Below are 20,325 nucleotides of genomic sequence, written 5' to 3'. Positions count from 1 at the left end.
TCTCGAATGTGTTTAATGAATTTTAGTAGCTATGTATGATTAGATTACCATGACTTGCTATTAAAGAATTTGAAAACTAGATTCAATGAATCAAATATACGTGATCCTTAAAATTAATTTTCTAATGGAGGACATTGACCTGTATCTCCGAGACAGGTGGTTTTTTCTTTTATTGTCACATGGAGTATCAATATACGAGCGACAATAAGGTTTAGGTTTTTTTTAAGTAAACATGTAGGCAATTAGAAAAATGTAGATATTGTAACAATGCAGATACTTATGTAAATTAGATATGTGCCAACATCCCTTAAAATGTAACATATTTAAATATTTAATATGGCGTACCTATTTACAATAATAGCTTATTTAAAATAATAATATGAAAAATATACAATACGGGATGTTTTTTGTTTCACTTCAGTAGTCTTTCAAGACGATTGAATATGTAAAAAAGCTTAGAAGTTGGTAAAAAATTATCAGTATTTTACTATACTCAGTACCTAATCATTTCTTAGAGACTTTTCCATAATGTCCTCACAATGCCCGTCTACGACTCCTACGTATACTTATATCTCTATCAAGTCCAGTTGCAATGGTTGCAATTTGCAATCCAGTGCTTACTTGACGACAATAACAAACAAAATTTGCAGTCGTGTCTTTTCACCACCTTCAACATTGATTTTACCTTTTTTATCTTGCTAATAAAATGCAAATTATAAAGAACGAAATAAAAATATCCGCGATATACGTGACTCGGTTTTTTTATATTCATACGGCCTAGAATTTAATTAAATTTTAAGTGGTTTTTAGTAGCTAATAACGCTAAATAACCAAGAAAAAATAAAACTGTCAATAATAAATTTGCAATGACTTTTCGATTGTCTTAATTTAACTCACGGTTGCATATTTGTTAGAAAAAAGTGTCAAAGCTACAACAGTGTTTTAAATCCTGTTAAAATGTTTATAAATATAGGTATCACTAGCATTAGTATTTTTAACATGACATTTTTAATTTAAGTATGTAATAATTTATGTTAAAGAACATAAAATATTAGCGGCAGAGTGCGTGGATATCGTTGGTAGAACGAAAGAATTCCGAAAGATTTTGGGATCAATCAAAGGCGAATGTGGGAACTGGAGGGCCAAGTTCAATAGAAAGATCAGGAAAGATCGAAGAGCTAGTGTCTCAGCAAAACATAATCGGGGAAGTAAAATCTACCCGACTTCGCAGACTGGGACATGTAGAAAGAATGGGAGAAGATTGAGCTGCCAAAAGAGCGTATCTTATAGGGCATCGTTTTCGTTCGGGTTTTCCTGGCACATTCTTTATATGCTCAAAAGGAGACTTCTGCCACTAGAACCTAGGCTAAACTGTGTTAAGAAAATAAAGGATTATTATTATTGCGTCCAGTGGAGCGTCCGAGATATCCCTGGAAGGGTGGAGTCGCCAAAGACCTGAGTCGCAGAGCCAGTGAAGTATTTTTTGAGTACTTATTACGTGTTTTTTGCGATATTAAAACGCATCACTCCTGTTGTCTCGACATCGAGTCTGAAAGGATTTTTTAAATGTTTCTGTGCAAGGTTAAGATCATTGGTGCAGTAAAATTGCAAATACTTTGACCTCAGTCAACTTATCGCCACGGAATCGCGTTAATCCTGTGAGAAAAAGCTTCACGTTATGACTATGTAATAATAGGAAAATAATCTTAGTACTGAGTACTAAAAACCGACCTCAAAAGTACGTGGAATTACATCTATTTGCTAAGTTTTATTGAAATATCCCTATAGATAGTTCGCCACTATACAGGACTTGACACAGGAGATAATAAAAATCGGTTCTCACTACTCAAAGTATATTGAGAGAAAAACTCCTTGAATTGGAGAATAGCAAAACCAACCATTAAAATAATTGCTCCTTGAGTAAAATTTAGGCGCTATTTATAAAAATTAATGTTCATGCGTGGTCAGCCACCCTTAGAGGTGGATGATTTTCTTTAAAATGAAATGAGACCACTACGGAGGTACCCTCTTTCTAACAAAAAAGAATCATGAAAATCAGATCACAAATCGGTATTTATAACTCCGGTAAGTTATCACGTAACACACATACAAAAAAAACGTACAGTCGATTTGAGGACGTCCTCCTTTTTTTGAAGTCGGTTGAAAAGTCGTGCGTTTTTTCCCTATTATTGCATAGTAGTTCAACACGGTTAACTTTGCTTCTAACGAGTTTTTGATCGCATCCTTAAATTTTTTTATCGCATTCATTATCCTGCATTGCAATCCGCCATGCATGCGTTGCGGACTGCCACGACGTCGCTTAGCGTCGCCGCGCAGCGTCGACACTGGAACTGTCGTATCGAGGTTCAAACGGTAGCGTAAATGACCGAGTGGCCGCGTCGACGGCCGAAAGGCAGCATCAACGGCCAAATGACTTCAAAATCGCGAAGGTCAGGTTTCATATAGTCCGAAAAAACACGTCGACGGCCGAACGACTGCGTCGACAGCCCAACAGCCGCGTCGACGACGACGCCCGTACGGTGGCGTCGACGGCGAATCGTCAAAATGTGATAAGTATGATAAAACATGATCGCCTCAAGCCTATAGATAATTTGTGATGAAGATGACTTTTTTACATCGAGTATATAACCAGAAATAGAGACGAAATGTCATTTAATTTGTTTGAAAACTATTCTACCGTATCATTACTGTGACGATTGCGCTCCGATTCGCTAGCCCGAGTTCGAAACAATTGACGGGTGTCGTCAACAGTTTCACTTTAAATCGACCAGTTAACTTGAGCTTTGCTATAATGGACGAAAATTGCAAAATTACATATTTAATATTTAATTACCGATGAAATGTGATTCCGTTTGTTTTGTAATTAGATGTTTTGCTGTTTTTTCCACACCACCGAATAGAAAAGCACGGCATTGTTAGAGATATTATCTTTACAACTTAGAATAATAACGCATAGAATGATAGTTTCATATCAAACGAACTGTCACAAGTGAGGCAAAAATTAAATTCATGTAGGCTAGTTTTAGTAGTAGGTTAATTTTTGGTTTTAGTGAATATTTATATAAAAATACAAGTTGAAACGCGTTACTTCCTCGTGGAATGTTATGTTAGTATCTATTTTATGTTTGTCTGACTTATTTTTACATTCATTTACCGCACATTTCGTCATTTTAGCTAAAATAATTGAGCTGTTCGCGGTGCAAGTTGACCTTAAGCACTGACGGCCCGCCCGCTCGTGTAGGCCCATTGGGAGCGCTTCTCCTTCTTAATTTGCCTCACTTAGCGTGTGCGAACTAGGTTTCTATGCGTTATTATTCTAAGCTTTACAATTAATACAGAATATTTTTTGGAATATGCGGAGACGTACGTTGGCCTGTCTATATTTCAGTGCAAACGAGAGTTGATATTTATTTATAAGAGCTATGTCGCTAATGTGTTACCAGGAATATATGGGCCTTATTTCGTCTCTATTTCTGGTTATATCCTCGATGCTTTTTTATGACCAAAGATTGTAAAAAACATTTACTGATATTGTGTGAGCATTAGGAAATATTCTTTAATTTTAAGATATTTAAGTGGCAACTTGATTATTGCTGTCACTGTCACTGAATTATCGCTGTCATTAAATAGTGTCAAATTTTTTGCTGTTATTTGAGTCCGACGCGTTGCTTTTCTTTAAGCATAAAAATCTGTAATTTTGTTTAAATTGCAAGTTTGATTGAATGAACAAGTGACTTTATTTTCTTTGCAGATATATTAAATTATTAAAAATGGGGCGCCGATCGATAAATACCACTAAAAGTGGTAAATACATGAACCCGACTGATCAAGCTCGTAAGATCATTATTTTCTCATTTTATTCGCTTTCCTTATTTCTTTTATTTACTATTACATTTTTTAATGTTCTATTTTAATCATGGTGGGTATCAGTAATGTCATTTTGGTCCATAATCTTAAATTTTATAATGAAATTAATATTGTGGTGCCCATTCTGTTAATCTCTGAAAAAAAATTGAAATTTAAAGAAAGTGTTGCTTTAACCGTCTTCTATTAACCAGGTTCTCATCGGGATCTTCAATACTTAAAGTTCAGTTGCATAGGATAAAATCGAAATATCTTACAATGTGTGAAGTCCTCCCGGTTAACCTATACTGGGCATAGTTATGTATATTCATGTGTTTAGCTAGACTATTGTGGTACACAAATCTCTTTCATAGTTGAAGTCTGTTTGTCAGTGCCAAATCAATATTTCTAAAGAACACTTTATTTTTTGGTCAGTTTCTGCTATTTTTGTAAACAGCCATATTTATTTACTTAAAGTACTGGCACGCTATGATATCCGTTTTGACATTTGTCTGCTCATCAAGTTTCGTATTAATTCATAACTACATTGAAGGAGCTAATTGCTGTACATTGTTGTCAATAGCGATGTGCAGTAAATTTTATGGAATGCATAATTTTTATGACATAAATAACACAACTTTTGTTTTTCAAAATTCTAATTATTAAAAATGAAATCTAATACAATCATCATTTATAGGATCGCTGTCCACATTTTTATTTTCATGTTATTAAAACTTTTTAATCAGCTACCCGTTGCAAGTATAAATCTAAAATTTATATATATATATATATATACATAACTTATAAATACATAACTTATAAGTAAGTAGTTATAAATTTAAATTTAGACTTAATTTAAAAAGTTATGCACTTGCATTTGATTATATTTTTTTCAATAATCAATTGAGAGTTCACCTCACTATAGTCAGTGAAAACGGCCATCATAATGTGCTGTTACTTCAATATTATGCTCCCCGAATAAAAAAAAAAGAAACTACAAACAAAATTCGAAAAAAAAATCTAAATAAAAACAGGACGATCAAAAAATTTTGTGAAATAATGTATTAAATATTGTATCTTAAATTTTAAAAGTAAGATTAAATCAATATTTCCCTTTCGTGTATCAACTATTAACCTCGGCTTTAATTGGCACTACACATGTTACATTACTGTGTCTGCTTTGATGACCCCTACAATTCTGTCTTCTATTTTAGTAAACAGATTTAGAGGTCATAATGGGCACTACTGTCTAATGAGTTTTAATATTATTATCAAATTGGCCTAATGCATGTGTCTTAGATGAAATTAGATAGGGTGGAGTGGGAGATCCAGCTCAACTACAAAATTAGAAAAGTAAAGATCTGTATTGCATTATAGAGGATACTTCTTTGGTATTGGAAATGTGTGTAGGTAGTACTAACCAGTTGCCATTAGCTGATTTGTAAAGAGGTCCATATGGATCCCTGGGGTTTATAGGATGATTCAAGGGGTCTGTGGTAAGTAGAAAAAACAAATATTTTGAAGCTTTGTGAAGTAAAAAAATACTTTGAAGAAGTGCCTGGGGTTCTTGAAAAAGATTGAACATCTTCTTTAAACAAAACTATAAGGAAAAGTGTCGCACAAGGCTTATGTGGTGTGGACAGTTCAGTATTTTTAGTAGTTCTTAAGTTAATTTACTTGGGGTTCAAGATTAAGTTTTAGCTACGGTAAGGGGCCCATGACCGAAATAAGTCTGGGAACCATTGATCTAAGGCTGTATACAGATCTGGCGAATGCGCCGCGAACGTGCTGCATGAGCGCAGCGCGCGCGATCTGCACGCGTGCTGCATGCATGCAGTCAAATACACGTTAGTACCTATATGTGGCACGCGAACAGATCGCACTACGTAACACAAGTGCGCAGCTCGCGAGCTTTTCCAAACAGGCGCATTTGCGGCGCATTCGCCAGATTTGTATGCACCCTAACAGATCTCTATCATTGAAAGTTATTAAGTGTACATGTTTCTTTACTATTTTTGTTCAAGGTTAAAGCAAGATTACATTTATAGTTCCATGTTTTTTTTTGTAACTGTTAATATTAAATCACACATTGATCTTATTTGAAATCATAATACAGGCAAAGAAGCAAGGAAAAAAGAATTAAAGAAAAACAAGAGACAAAGGCAGATGGTGAGAGCAGCTGTACTCAAAATGAAAGATCCACAACAGATTCTTGAAGAACTCCAGAAGATTGATGAAATGGGTTGGTTGATGAATTAAGAAACAAATTGGTTCAGGTTCTTAAAGTACCTCCCTAACCTAAGTCCTCGTGCAACATATGGATATGGCTAAGCAGCACTATCTAAAGCACTACTATCAGTGTAATGTTCCCAACTTAGGGGTTTTTCCACTAAATATGGAGTAATTGGGCAGCTTTTTTAAATACCTGGACAATAAATTCTTAACTATAATTAACTTTGGCAGTATTCTATTTATCATGTGGAAATTAATTGTTGCAGCTAATAAAATAAAGATATTCTGTTTATATAATAATCTTTATTTTCTCTGCAAAGTTTACACTGCACAGTGCACACATACATTAATTGATGTGTGTTATGGAGCACAATATTTGCAGAGACTGGTGCCTGAACTAGGTTGATCCTGTATTTCAAGTCGCCAGGTCTCTACCTCCGTAAAAATCAATAACATTGTACATTTAAGTATATACATATAGAATTTGATGATTTGAGTTTTTGAGTAAAGTAACTCTATGATGAATATTAACATCGTGCTGCATAGTGTAACAAGGCTGTATGTATTTTCTTTATTGTGTAAATTTTGATTTACATTCATTTTGCCACACCACATTAATCAATAATTACTCTTTTACACGTGGACTATACACAATACAGAATAAATTGCTTGTACTTTTTTGTATGGCCTTAAATAAAATAATATTTTTCAGAATACAATGTATTGCAACCATCACCTCTGAATGAGAAAGTGCTAAAAGAGAAGAGAAAAAAATTGAGAGAGACTTTTGACAGAGTCCTTAAGATGTATGTAAGTATATTGTAAAAGAGCATATGTGATTCTTCCTCGAACCTGCAAGGCGTGGCATGATCTTTCTCCTGAAGTATTTCCTTTGCGGTGTGACATGGGGTTCTTGAAAAAAGTGTTTACAGGGCTCTCAAAGGCTGGCAACGGATAGGCAGCTCATCTGATGTTACAAATGTCCATGGGCGACGTTGACCACCTCCTATCAAGTGGCTCGTCTGCTATTTTGCCTCCTTCTTTTCATAAAAAAAAAAACATTGCCTAATCGATGTTCTCATTCTGCTGAAGGGTAATTGATCCCCTCGGTTGAACGAGCATTTCTTAACAGTTTTTATGAATGACCCTTGGTTCAAATCGTGCAGTTAAATGATCAATTCTAAAAAGCTAAGTTGGTAGCACTTCAATAATTTAAGTTCACTAATTGTGACTGCAATGATTGTATGAAAAAGAAAGTAGTGGCGCGGCTGCAGCGCCACAGTGGCGTCACGTTGAAGTCGACTTCATGCATCTTCTAGCGACTTCAAGCGACTTCAGGCGTCGACTTTATAGAGAATCTTTTCAGTCTTCAGGTATATCTAACTTTCTATAGTATAAATTTACCCTCAATATGAATATGTTTTTCAGGACAAAGATGAGCCAGAAAAATGGGTAGAGCTGAAGAGACAGGAGATGGAATACGAAAAGAGACGAGCCCTTTTGATCTCATACTACGAATCAGTGAAACATGCACAGTCTGTACAAGTTGATGATATTCCATTGCCTACTCTACAAGTAAGTGTTTAAGTAATCCTCCATTTGGTTTCAAATCTGATCAGCCTTTGGATTAGTTCATCCTATAATGCTCTACATGATATGTCAATATCATTCACCTTTCTGTTGGGCATCTATAACCTGAAATGACTCGCCCGCCTCGCTCGAAAAAATGTGAAATTTGGAAAAAAGTTAACAATGTGGTGGAATGAAAAATGTAATATCGGGAACAGAATTTTGAGATAAAATTCTGTAAAAATATTTTTTCAGTTTTTTGTATGAGATTAATAGTATAAAAGATACATTTAACTTACTTTGTACATTAGATATTAAACATTTCTATCCAGGCGTTACAAGTTTGCATTGCAACATAAGCTATTTTTATTGAAAAAAGAATATATTTCTATTGCCTTGATAACAGTTGTTTGATAGATTCTTTTTGGAAAGATATTGCAAAACCCTGTACTGGGACTTGCAGTGTTTTGGTTTGACACGATAGTACTGGTCCCATCATTTTTGTAAGAAAATTGTTAGTAACTTTTACTCCAAATCGTCAGGTTATAGAGTTCCCTAGTAATAAGTGTGATATAAGAAAATTATATTCCAGGTATTTTTTTATTGTACCAAGTGACGGGACGAACAAGTCGTAGGTTAAGCCTGGTGGTTAGCGACACGCCAGTTCATTACAGATGCAGTGCCACTCAGAGTTTTAAACTGTAAAGATCGGAGGGGCACTGCCAACAACTGTGCCTGTTACCCTGAGATATAAGTAGATAAGTCTCATGTGCCTGTATTTTCACTGGCACCCTTACCCTTAAAAACCGAAACGCAGTAACGAACACATTACTGCTTAGCTGCATATATAGGTGAGGTGGCAGTACTTCCCTGGACGAACTCTTTCACAGGTATCGCTACTGCTAAAAAGTACCACCTCAAAACCATTATTGTCAGTGGATTAGCTAAGTGCGTTATATACTTTTTCAACACCTCCCTCTCTATGTTTTGTGTTTCCCTTGCTTTCAGGTGCCTGATAACTTAATTTACGGCAATGTGCCTTCACAAATACCTCTACCAATGGACACAGGTCATCCTATAATGCCTGTGAAACCTATATTGAAGAAAGATTCTGCATATAAAGTAAGACTTTATTTTCACTAATACATTAATGTACTGAACATCAACTTCAACGTCGTAATAGACACACAGTAAAAATTTATGTTAATGTACAAATAAAGATTATACATTATAAAAAATCAGTGGTAGCTCAATCGGTTGACTTATCGCATCTCAAGAAGAGGACGCGGGTTCGAATCTGGGCTCGCTCTTCTGAGTTTCTCGGAATTTATGTGGAAAATTTAGTTTGCCTCTCATCAGTCATTGTTTTCCTTTTGAAGAAGGTTCTCAACCCTCGGAAAACGCGTGAAACCAACCTGCATTGGACAAGCGTGGCGGACTATGGCGTAAACCATAGTTTCCCAAAGTGGTCCCTACCGCCCCCAGTGGGCGCTGAAGAGTCGACATATAGTGTATATTTTTTATATATGTTAATATAAAAAATACGTGTTTTAATTATTTTTTGTGGTGGTAGGCGTTGAAATTTTTTTATCTTGCCGCCCGGTGAGAAAAAACTTTGGGAACCTATTGCCTAAATCTTGGCCTGAGACGATGATCATTGATGACACAATATGTACTTCTGTTAGCATATGTAACATCACGAGAAATAATTTACCATCGACTTTAATAAATTGTAAAATATAAGCCCAGTACTAATTTTGCTTTGTTCTGTATATTTATAAGGCTTCAATAATTTGTCATTGTGGATTACTAATTTGGCCTCAGAGATTCAAGATAAATATTATTTTTCTTTATGCGATGTATTAAGTTGTGTTTTGTTATTCCTTAATAATAAAAAATGAATAAATGAATGTGCCACACCAAGTCCCTGATCTCAAAATAGAAACACCATGGTACACATGCGAATGAGTAACGATTTCTCCAAAGATTTCAACGGTCAGACCAGTTTAAAAAGTATTGATTCGCTCGAGGGTTGAACCTGTGATCTCGTTATGTAGTCGCCTGGTGTGGAACTGACGTCTTCATATGCCTATATAAAACAGTCGTTTGCAAAATTAACTATTCTGTTCTATTAATTATTCAAGTGGAGTCATTATCTTCTCCAGGAACGACCAATAGGAGCGGAGCCACCCGGTGTACCACCAGGTCCACCTCCGGACCTCGAGATCCTACTTTTGGAGGCTATCAAATTAGACCGCAAGGATAAAGAAAAGAAGAGTTTACGGTTTTCCGACATGCCAGATGGACCTCCGGGAGAAGTAAGCGTTTTGAAAACTATATTTAAAAATGTATTTCCTATTTATTTTATATTGTTGACAGAGTTTAGGCATAAAATTCTCCATGGTACCATCTTCAAGGGGCCCCGGTAGTCTGTTTTTAACCGACTTCAAAAAAAGGAGGAGGTTCCCAATTCGACTGTCTTTTTATTTGTATGTATGTTACGCGATAACTCAATCAAATGTGTAGACCGATTTTGATGATTCTTTTTTTTGTTGGAAAGAGGGTACCTCACTAGTGGTCCCATTTAAATTTGAAGAAAATATTCCACCTCTAACTTGCTACCCGCAAACTAGGGGATTAATGACTTTTGAGGTCGGGTTTTTAGTACTGTATACTGTGAGTTATCGCGTAACATACATACAAAAAAAAACATACAGACGAATAAGAACCTCCTCCTTTTTTGAAGAAGACAGTTAAAAATTGGTTTTTGGGACATTATACAATTGTATTTTACTTGTAAATTAAAAAAATGTCGCGCTTTTGGTGCACAGAGTTATCACAGTTTACAGCGTTTTAAATAATTTTATTTTAGTACGAAAGTAAAATCTGATGAGACATCAAAAGCCATGGAACAAAAGCTGTTATTTATGATGTTAGTAATATAGGCCTAAAAAAGTCTAGAAAAGTCGCCGGGTCCATGCAAGAATTCGTCTCGTTTCTACACACGAACTGTGTACACTGCCTCTGTGCCGGACAAGAAAAATCTTCTTGTCTATCCCCGATACGACGCACTGTGCCGCTATTGTATGGGGCGTGGTGTGGTGCATTGTCAGTAAACGAACGTTTTTGCGCATGGACGGGTGTTGCCTAAGCAATTACACATTACTAAAAACTGCTAATAGTCAACATATACAACAACATATTTCTTCCCATAGTCGCTAGTGAAACGACAGCTACCTGGAAGACTCGTTATGCACACATTTCGCCCTACAAACGTCTATCTAAAGCCATTCGTATCGTGTACATATTCATCATAATTTATCGTCTGCAACAGACACGACATGTTTTCGTGGCTACATCCGACAAAGTTTTTGTCGTGTACAAGAACATTCTCATCTTTTCTGTAGCAGACACGTCGAATTCTTAGTACAAGCGCCCTTAGTATTTGACAATTAACCCTGTATATATCTTGCTTTGTTAGAATATCTAATTAAATAAGTCCAATTTACTGCCATTAATTTTATATAATTGAAGTATCGTTAAGGTACTTGGTAGGTACATAATCAAAATTAACAAGTTATAGTTGTACCGTGTTAAAAAAGTACTAAGAAAAAAAAGTGTATGGCAAGATCGATGCGAGTGGTCGAAGCGAAAGAGTTAAGTCGTGAAAGTAGCACATGAAGGTCCGTAACTCCTACCTACCCCATTGGGAGACAGACATTATTATACTAAACGTGTTAATAATATATGTCCAGGCGCCTCCCCCACCCCAAGTGTGTACACAAGCGCCGCCCCTCGAGAACTTCGATGGCGAAGCAATCGAAGATGACCGCCCCGGCTCGCCTCCTTCGGCCCCCGCCGCACCGAAGCCGACGTCGCTGCAGCAAAGGATGCTGGCCTTATCGGGACAGAACATTGACGACTTTATGAAGGAAATGGAAGAGGTCCACAGGAAACGAGAAAGAGATCGGGCTGCTGATTTGAATGCGAGGTGTGTATCTAGTATAAATAAAACTCACAAATTGTAGAAAAATAAGCATTTCTATTATGCGAAAATATTTTTTTTGAATTATTTTTATATCAGTTTAATAAAGGTCTTATGAATCGCCTCCCTGCAATATGGCTGCTTCTTTTTAACTTTTTGTTACAACCGTTTATTCTGATATGTTTATATTATTGGAACCATACTTAAAAATGCATATTATTTTTAAGGTTAAGCGCCCTAAAACGCAGTACGCCAGGAGGTCGCGACACGGACTCAGACAGCGACAACGAAGGGCCTCCGCCGGCACCGGCGCCGCCCGTACTGCCACCACCGCAGCTGCCACCACCGCAGCTGCCGCAACCGCAGATGCCGCAAATGCCGCAGGAGTTCGGTCTCGAGCCACCCGGGGCAGAAATGAGGCAGATGCCTCCACCTCTTCTACCGCCTGGTAAATCTTAAACATGGTAACTCTCGGTGTATTTTAAGCGAACTCGTCACATGAAACAGATTCTTAAAAAGCCAAGTTAAAAGTACTCATGGAAGAACGGCATAAGTGGAGTTAGGTCAAAAACCTTTGTTGCTCCATTAGATACAGAAAAATATAACCTACATCCTCTCCAATTCTCGTAAATCTAGCGACTAATATTGTAGATAAAGTTACAAGAATTGGAGATGATGTGGGTTATATTTTTCTGTTTGTAATGGAGCAATAAACATGTTTGACGTAACTCCACTTATACCATTCTTCCATGAGGGGTGTGATGTGTAGGTATTGCGTGTCTTGATGGCTACCATCGAATTCTGTACATTCTTTGCTTGCATTCATTTGTTTTTTCCTACCATCAGGTCTCCGACCACCGCCACTTCGAGCGCCTCTAGGCCCACCACCACTACGCATGCCCCCGGGTCCCCCAGCAGGACGTCCGGGGGCGCCACCTGGACCTCCACCAGGCCTCCCACCTGTAGCTATGCTGCGTCCTCCGGGTCCTCCTCCAGGAGCCCCACCGCGGTTATTGCGCCCCTTGGTGCCGCCACCGCCGCCTAAGTCTTTGCCACCACAAGTTTCTGTATTGTCTGCCGCACCGCAACTTATTTCTAAGAAGGATGGTTCTCAAGGTATGTCGTTTTACTATTTAGTAGTATTTACCACAGCAGTCTAATATGTAGCAAAGGTTTTAGAAATGAAGCCAGTCCACTATTGCAATCTTGTTGAGTCTGATCAAATTTCCGGTGGCCACAGGAATTTGTGCATAATTGCCTAAGGTCCAGTGGCAAGAAACCGAAGGAAAAATAATAGCAAAGTCGGGACTAGAAGAAAAAAGTGCAATTAATCATACGTCCTCCTCCTCGTGGCCCGCGCTGTAAGAAGTGCACCTTACAACCCAGAAAAAGAAGGTTACCACTGTAACAGGAAGTCAGACATATGAATTATAGGAAGTTAGGAAGTGTGTTCAGGAAAGAAACCTGTATAACCAAAATAGTTTTATTCAGGAATCTAAGGATTTGACATGTCACGTTGAATTTGACTTTCAAATTAGACGGTTAGGAGGCTTCACTTGAGGCCTTTTTAAAAAAGATGATTTGACTAGAGTTAATCCGACCCAATTTTGCAAATGATTACCATGCCTTTCGATATTTTATAGAATGCACTCCGTCAACCAGACAGGGCGAGATTTTAGAAATTTTAGGAAACGTTTTGCTTTTACTTTCATTATGGGTACAACCTGGATATTGTAAAGGTTCGAGTGAACACGTATCTTCTAGGTAGTGTATGCAAAAACTGCTGACCGATTTTTGTCGGTCTTCAATTTTTGGTTATTCGGTCATTCGGTTTTTTCAAATATTTTTCTATGGTCACCCAAATAATTATTTAACAGTGTCACAAAACTAAAAAAACATCAAATAAGGGTTTTACAGATTACATTTATTATTTATAGAATTCACAGCTAATGAGATCAATCAATAATACAGTACAGGTATTTAGTTAGCTTTTGTTTATCATTATTAGTCATGAATGCATGATACATATTATGTGTTACGAATTTAGGTACATTTTAATACTTTAAACACAAAATAGAAAATCCAAAAACCCGGGTTTTATTTAGGTTTTTTCGGTTAACCGAATAACCGGTTTGCATGCCCTACTTCTAGGTGAAGATATACCTTCTGCAGCTACATTTTGTTTAACCATCATGGACGTAAATGTATGCCTGCCCGACATTCACGAAATATGGTATACAGTGATTCTATTTACATTTGGAAGCCATATGACAAAAACGGTATGGCATAGTACCAAGTGTAAAATATTTCATTCATATTTTAAGTTTACACGAGTCTTGTTCGATTCTAATTTTATCGACAACATTGTAGTCGCACAAATTGGTCTGTTTAATAGTCGCCAGAGATGCTTATCCGTCGATTGAAAATGTCACTTTGGCTTTTAGCCAGTGGCTGTGAAATACTTTCTAGGTATTTTGATTGTTGATCACGAGTTTCCTATAAAGGTCAGTCGCAGATCTTCTGCTAAGTTTTGTTTATAGTGCCCTCCCTATCAACTTTTTTTTTATATGGTTATATGGGAAGGGCACTATTACTAGTAAAGCCTGCTCAGGGACCTTAATTGGATCCTGACCCCAGATCAGCCCCTTTGACCACAGCCTTTATCCAGTTCTCAAAAGGCTAGTGCATAGTTTTCAAAAGTGGTCCCTGGCCCACAGTGGGCGCTGAAGAAACGGTAGAGGCCTCGGAAGCAATTGGGAGTGGCGTTGATGCTGTTGTGCACCGCATTTGAAAAAAATCAATTATACCTGCCCCCGTAGCATGGCTACGCATGATAGTCGCGACACACGTGATAAAATTGAAATAAGCGCGCGCTATTGGCTATCTAAATTAGATCTGATTGAGGCTGGCACCCGATAGTAAAGTACTCCATATCAAAAAGTATCGATACTAATGTATTTAATATTTTAATATACCTACATTAGATCGATCGTTACATGCGTGTGTTTCACCACACTTTTGTTCACAGGAGCTACAATAAGCGCCAAGCCGCAAATAAGAAACCTGTCGGCTGACGTCACACGCTTCGTGCCCTCGGCTTTACGCGTGAAAAGAGAGGACAAAAAGGCCAAACCGATCAAGACTATCTTACAACGTACGGCCGATTTACCCAAACAAGCTCCTAGCAAAGACGATGCGTACATGCAATTTATGAAAGAAATGGAAGGATTATTATAAGAGTTATTTTATGATGTGAGTCAATAGGAAATAAAGGTATATTTTAAGTAGCATTTTGTTATTTCTTCCCTTCCTTTTCTGTAGAAGTACCTATCTGCAGAATTGACTGTGATTAAAACGTAAAATCTTTATTTGTAGTAATAGTTGTCTGCAATTAAATGTATATAAACTTAGCGAAATTATAATCTATTCGTAGACTAGCATCTGTGAAATTAATTTGTGATTATATAATATATATGTAATATATGTAATAATATATACGTATATAGTACATGCCAATTACATACATTTAATAAATTTTATGGATAAAGGAACAACAAGGCGCGTGTCTTATTCCAAGGTCACCATAATCAAGTTATTAAAATTTTAATGCATTCGGGAATGATGCTCCCAAAATTAACTTATGCTGAACGCAAAGGAAGCGAATTTTTGTAACGAAATTGTACATGGTAGTGTTGGGTAGGACATGAAATTAAAATGAGTTTGAGGGTATAGCTCATTTGAAAAAATGAGGCTACTACCTAACTACTTCAAATGAGGTGAGGTAATGGTAAGCATGTATGCACCTACGACAATGACTCAACAGACAGGGAGTATTTAGCACATTTTCATAACTTGATGGCATCAGTCAATTGGATAACTTAAGTGCTATTTATTTAGTACTATGGTGTATGATCATATGATTTATAATCATCTAAAAGCGGGCAGTGCAGGACCAATCATTGTTGCATTTGTTGAATTCGAAACAGTGTGACATGGTTGAGGCTGTGACATGAGGCTATGACATGAAGTGAGACATTTTTATGACGTGAGGTGTTGTGACAAACTAACCAAGCGAGTGATACAAACGAGTTGCCTCGTGTATGAGTAACTCAACACTTGTACATAGTATAATGAACTTTATTATTTTGTAAAGTACGAACTAGATTCAATATAGTAACTGCGAGAATTCCTCAGAATACGCGACCTGTTTTTATCTCGTATCTAACTTGTACACAATTGTTACAAAATTCATTATGGTTATGAAAATTCGTCCCCTCGTTCGGTATAGAATAAATTCTGGATTCGATAGATTCGTAATTCGGCACATTCGCTATTCGACAGACTTGGGTAGGGGCAAGTTCTTGGATTCGATAAAACGCCAATTACTTAAAATCAAAAAGAATTCCCTCACCCGTTCAGTATAATATAACAAATACTGGATTCCACAGATTCATGATTTGGCACATTCGCTATTCGACAGACTCGTGGAATTTGCCGTGGATTCCTGGATTCGAGAGATTAGCTATACGGCAGAAACACAATTGTAAATAAAAGAGAAGGAGGAATTAAAATAGTTTTATATATTTCACTGAAAAAAACTACAAATTGAGAAGACACTTAATTGAACAGGAATATAATCTTATTTACATTCCACTGCAATGTAAACTCAGCCCAAAACACCCTTGTAACTTTAAAATTACTGGCCGACTAAATCTGCTTTATTGGCGACTAGAGCCGACTAAATCATGATAACACAGAGGACTATTAAACAATTATGTTCCATATTATCACATTTATTTGTTAAGACCCCTAAAAGTAAGAAAAACTATAATTAAAAAATATAATTCATGAATGCTGTCCCACGATAAAACTAAACTATGTATTTACATGGAAATCATAATACATCATAAATATAAATAAAACTATACTGATTGAGAAAAAAACGCCCATTACTTAACATCAACTTGATTCATTCTCTTGTTGCAATGTTTATAGGTAACTTTATAGATTGTGCAGCGTACGTAAAGTGCTTTATTGCGCGTATGGCCGCTGTCTCTTAGCGTTTAGTGATTAAGTGGTTCAAGTATGTATCAATAAATAATTACGTGGTCAGTTTTTAAAACATCGGGGCAATAAATATATCATGGGCAATATTTGATTTTTATTATTGATAAAAAGAAGAACAAACACAGAAAAAATCACTTCGATCCGACTTGACTCGAAACAGCGTCTGTTTGCTAAACCGTGGCTACCGCTCTTACCAACTGAGCTACAGGTCGAGTAGCTAAAGATCGAGATATCTCAGGAATTTTTCTTATAATAAGTAATAATAAGGAACTAGTGGATGTTTTCACAAAATATATACGACACTGGAAAGATAAAACGTCTAACGTGCATTTGGAAAATTTTACAGGAGATCAATTTAAAGTAATTTTTTTAAGAAAAAAATCATAACTCTAATTTTATTTGTTATATGGAAAACTAGAAAGTTTCAGCTTTTCCATATAACAAATAAAATTAGAGATGATTGTTTTTTCTTAAAAAATTACTTTTTAATCGCGTTTGTGTAATATTTTCCATATGAACGTTAAACGTTTTACCTTTCCAGGGTCGTGAATATCATGGTACTAATAGGTACCATGATATTTCACGACGATGGAAAGGTAAAACACCTACCCCTCAAGGAAGTTGTAACTCTATCGACTAATATTGTCGACAGAGTTACAAGAATTGGGGAGGACGTGGTTTATATTTTTCTGTATCCAATAGAGCAATAATCATTTTTGGCGTAACTTCGCTTATGTAATTCTTCCATGAGGGTTGAGAAGTATTGATAAATATTGCAATATTTTATTTTTCAATAATTATTCGTTATTCCACGTAAAATAAATCAATTATTGATTATAATTGAATTGCTCTGGTAGGAGTTTTAGGTATTTGATTATAATGTAGTACCAACTTTGATGTTGCGCTCTGCCGCGCTATATAGCATTTATTTATACCGCTATGTAGCTCTTACACTGCACAAGACTAGCACTGTAATATTTCCTCAACTTAACAATACGACACCAGCTCGCTTATCGAGCAGGCCCTTGTGCAGCAATCCCAGGGTATTTCACGAGGAAACAGGGCGTCGTTTAGTTGCTCTGAAAAAAAAAAATGCATATGAAAATAAGTACAGTACACGCGGGACTTTAGATTGCCCGCGGGTAAGTGGCATTGAGTTGAGTTTTAATTTTAAATATACAAGGAGTCCGGTAATTAATGGATAAGTCTGAAATGCCTTATGACTGTAAAAAAATATACTTCGTAAATATATTCCACAGGAATTTCATTTGTGGTCGTGCATGATGTGTAATGATGTAAAAACAATTCATTTTAAAGAAAAAAACATATTTATCTTAGTTATTACTTTGGACATTTTTATTTAAAGCATATTTTTTCGAATTGTCAAGCTATACTGTACGGCAGGTTCAGGTTTTTTCATTATTTACTGAACATGCGGACATCCTGTATAAGTACCCACATGTCCGGTAATGAACGGACGTACTGTTGCGATGGATTGGTGAATTTGTATTAGATAACTTCATTTAATTTACTATAGCTTTTTTAGCATGATCACTTGCAAAAGAAATTTATATGAGAAACTGTGTTGTATGGACGGCAGCATATTAAGCGTAACAATCTATATGATCAACAGAAAACAGAAAATATATTAAAATTAAATAAAAAACAGGACATAACGATGATATGAAATACACCATGGATGGGACTATCCTTTTTGCAGTCCACAGTAGCAAAATAAGGCATTATTTCACGATTTTCGACGTTTTGCGTGAGATAATTGACACGACTATAACGACGTACAAAACGAGAATGGCGGATTGAGCTCAAGTATGTGAAATTTCGCGTACACGTTGTACGCGTACGTGTTGGCACACGTGACACGTCCACTAAGCACTTCTACTATATTTATTGTGTATACAAACGTGTACAGCTTGGTGTGCTGTTGTCTGTACATAATTTCGAGCTCGATTCAGAATGGTTTCCAACATTATTAAAGATTCAGGAAAGTAATGCGTCTTTCAACAATGCAAGCAATAAACTTAATTAGTGATAAAAATAACATCATTCATCGAATTACTTGGACAATTTCACATTAATCCAATGTCATTATTTACCCTTTACCGGTCATGAAATTTATACTAATTATACCTTATTCGGAAAGATTCACTGTAAAATTGGTGTATATAAACATGGTATTTCATATTTCCTTATTGATGTTGAGTTGGTTATGCACTCCTGGACGAGACCTATAGCCTCAGTGAGAACTTTGGCTCAACAAAGACAATGACAATACAGTATCTTAATGTTGATTACTATACGAGCACACTCTACATTTTTGTGTTTAAGCTATTTACTTGTACCTATAACATCTAACATGCGTTAGTTATATAAATTGGTACGAAATAGACTCTCAATACAAAATAAAAAAAGAAAATAAACGTATGTTATTGTTATTGTTAGCGTCATCGTCATCATCATTATTATTATTATTATAAATACACGTATTTAAATCAACGACACACATTTCATTTGTACAAACTAACAATTGAATGAATGAATTATTCTTTCTTGCACATTAAAATTACAACCACAACAGAACATTAATGTAAGCATCTCAGAGTAGGCCAATGAACAACAGGCGGCCTTGTTGCTAAGTAGGAATTTCTTCCAGGTAACCTTAGGATTGAAATTTAAAAGTTGGAAAGGGGGGTGCAACCAAAGAATATATTGTAATGAAAGCGTTTTAAATAAATACACTACTCATCAATAAAGTAAATATGTAAATAATAATTATAATAAACACATGTATTATTAGAACATATACATAATTAATATGTAATGATAAGGTTACTTATACACTTTTGTAAGACAATAAAATAAGTAATAAATAGTAATAACAATAAATAAATTAACATAGGAAGATTGTAGCACTAAGCAAAAAGGAAATAAAATTAAGGGAATGGAGGGTAAAAACCAGAATTAATTGTTAAGGAAATGTTCCTTAACACGTCGTTTGAAGGAATCAAGAGAAGGGGATCCCCTTCGAATTGATTCAGGGAGAGAATTCCGAATGGCAGATACAGTAAACGAGTTGAAGTAAAAATCGGACTCATGAGAGGTTTAGTATGAGTATCATAGGACCGAAGAGGGCGGCAGAGCGTAGAAGAGTGAAAAATAAAACGTTCTTTAAGGTAAAGAGGCGTAAAGGGATAGAGTAAAGCAGAGTATAGAAGAGAAAGTGTCAAAAGACTACGACAGTGGATGGGATATTAACAACAGCAAGTAAGTAAGGGTCAACAGGAACTATTGGCCCTCCGAACCGGATATGAACCAGCGACACGAGACACTGGCTTAAATACTGGTTAACGTTTACCTCTATATTAATCGTATTCGAACGATGGGAAGATCACAATCAACTGTTCAAAGTTCTATTACCTTTTAGTTTTATTAATTTTTATTAAGAAAAAATGCCAGCCATTGTCTCACTACTGAATATGTGATTCTATAATATTATTAGAAAAAAATTGCATAAATTAAACAAAAGCCTTTAACAAAACCTTTGACACATTGTATCAAATAAAATCCGACTTCAAATGAAGGATAATGAT

The 20,325-nt window shown here is 36.0% G+C and overlaps 1 protein-coding gene across 1 annotated transcript; it reads left to right on the top strand.

Moving 5' to 3' along the window:
* Positions 1 to 3,737: 3,737 nt before the first annotated feature.
* LOC113234125 (WW domain-binding protein 11) lies at positions 3,738 to 14,947 on the top strand. The gene is made up of 10 exons (XM_026469386.1): positions 3,738 to 3,855; positions 5,981 to 6,106; positions 6,809 to 6,906; positions 7,525 to 7,671; positions 8,674 to 8,787; positions 9,831 to 9,983; positions 11,421 to 11,656; positions 11,878 to 12,098; positions 12,497 to 12,766; positions 14,679 to 14,947. Exons 1-10 carry the CDS (start codon positions 3,792 to 3,794, stop codon positions 14,885 to 14,887), a joined length of 1,638 nt encoding a protein of 545 aa, XP_026325171.1. The 5' UTR covers positions 3,738 to 3,791; the 3' UTR covers positions 14,888 to 14,947.
* The last annotated feature ends 5,378 nt before the right edge of the window (positions 14,948 to 20,325 follow it).

The sequence above is a fragment of the Hyposmocoma kahamanoa genome, unplaced genomic scaffold (genome assembly GCF_003589595.1).
Source record: "Hyposmocoma kahamanoa isolate Upper Pololo Valley unplaced genomic scaffold, ASM358959v1 81, whole genome shotgun sequence".
Lineage (NCBI taxonomy): Eukaryota > Metazoa > Arthropoda > Insecta > Lepidoptera > Cosmopterigidae > Hyposmocoma > Hyposmocoma kahamanoa.
Note: the sequence above shows the minus strand (reverse complement) of the source record. Positions and strands in the feature narration are given on the sequence as shown.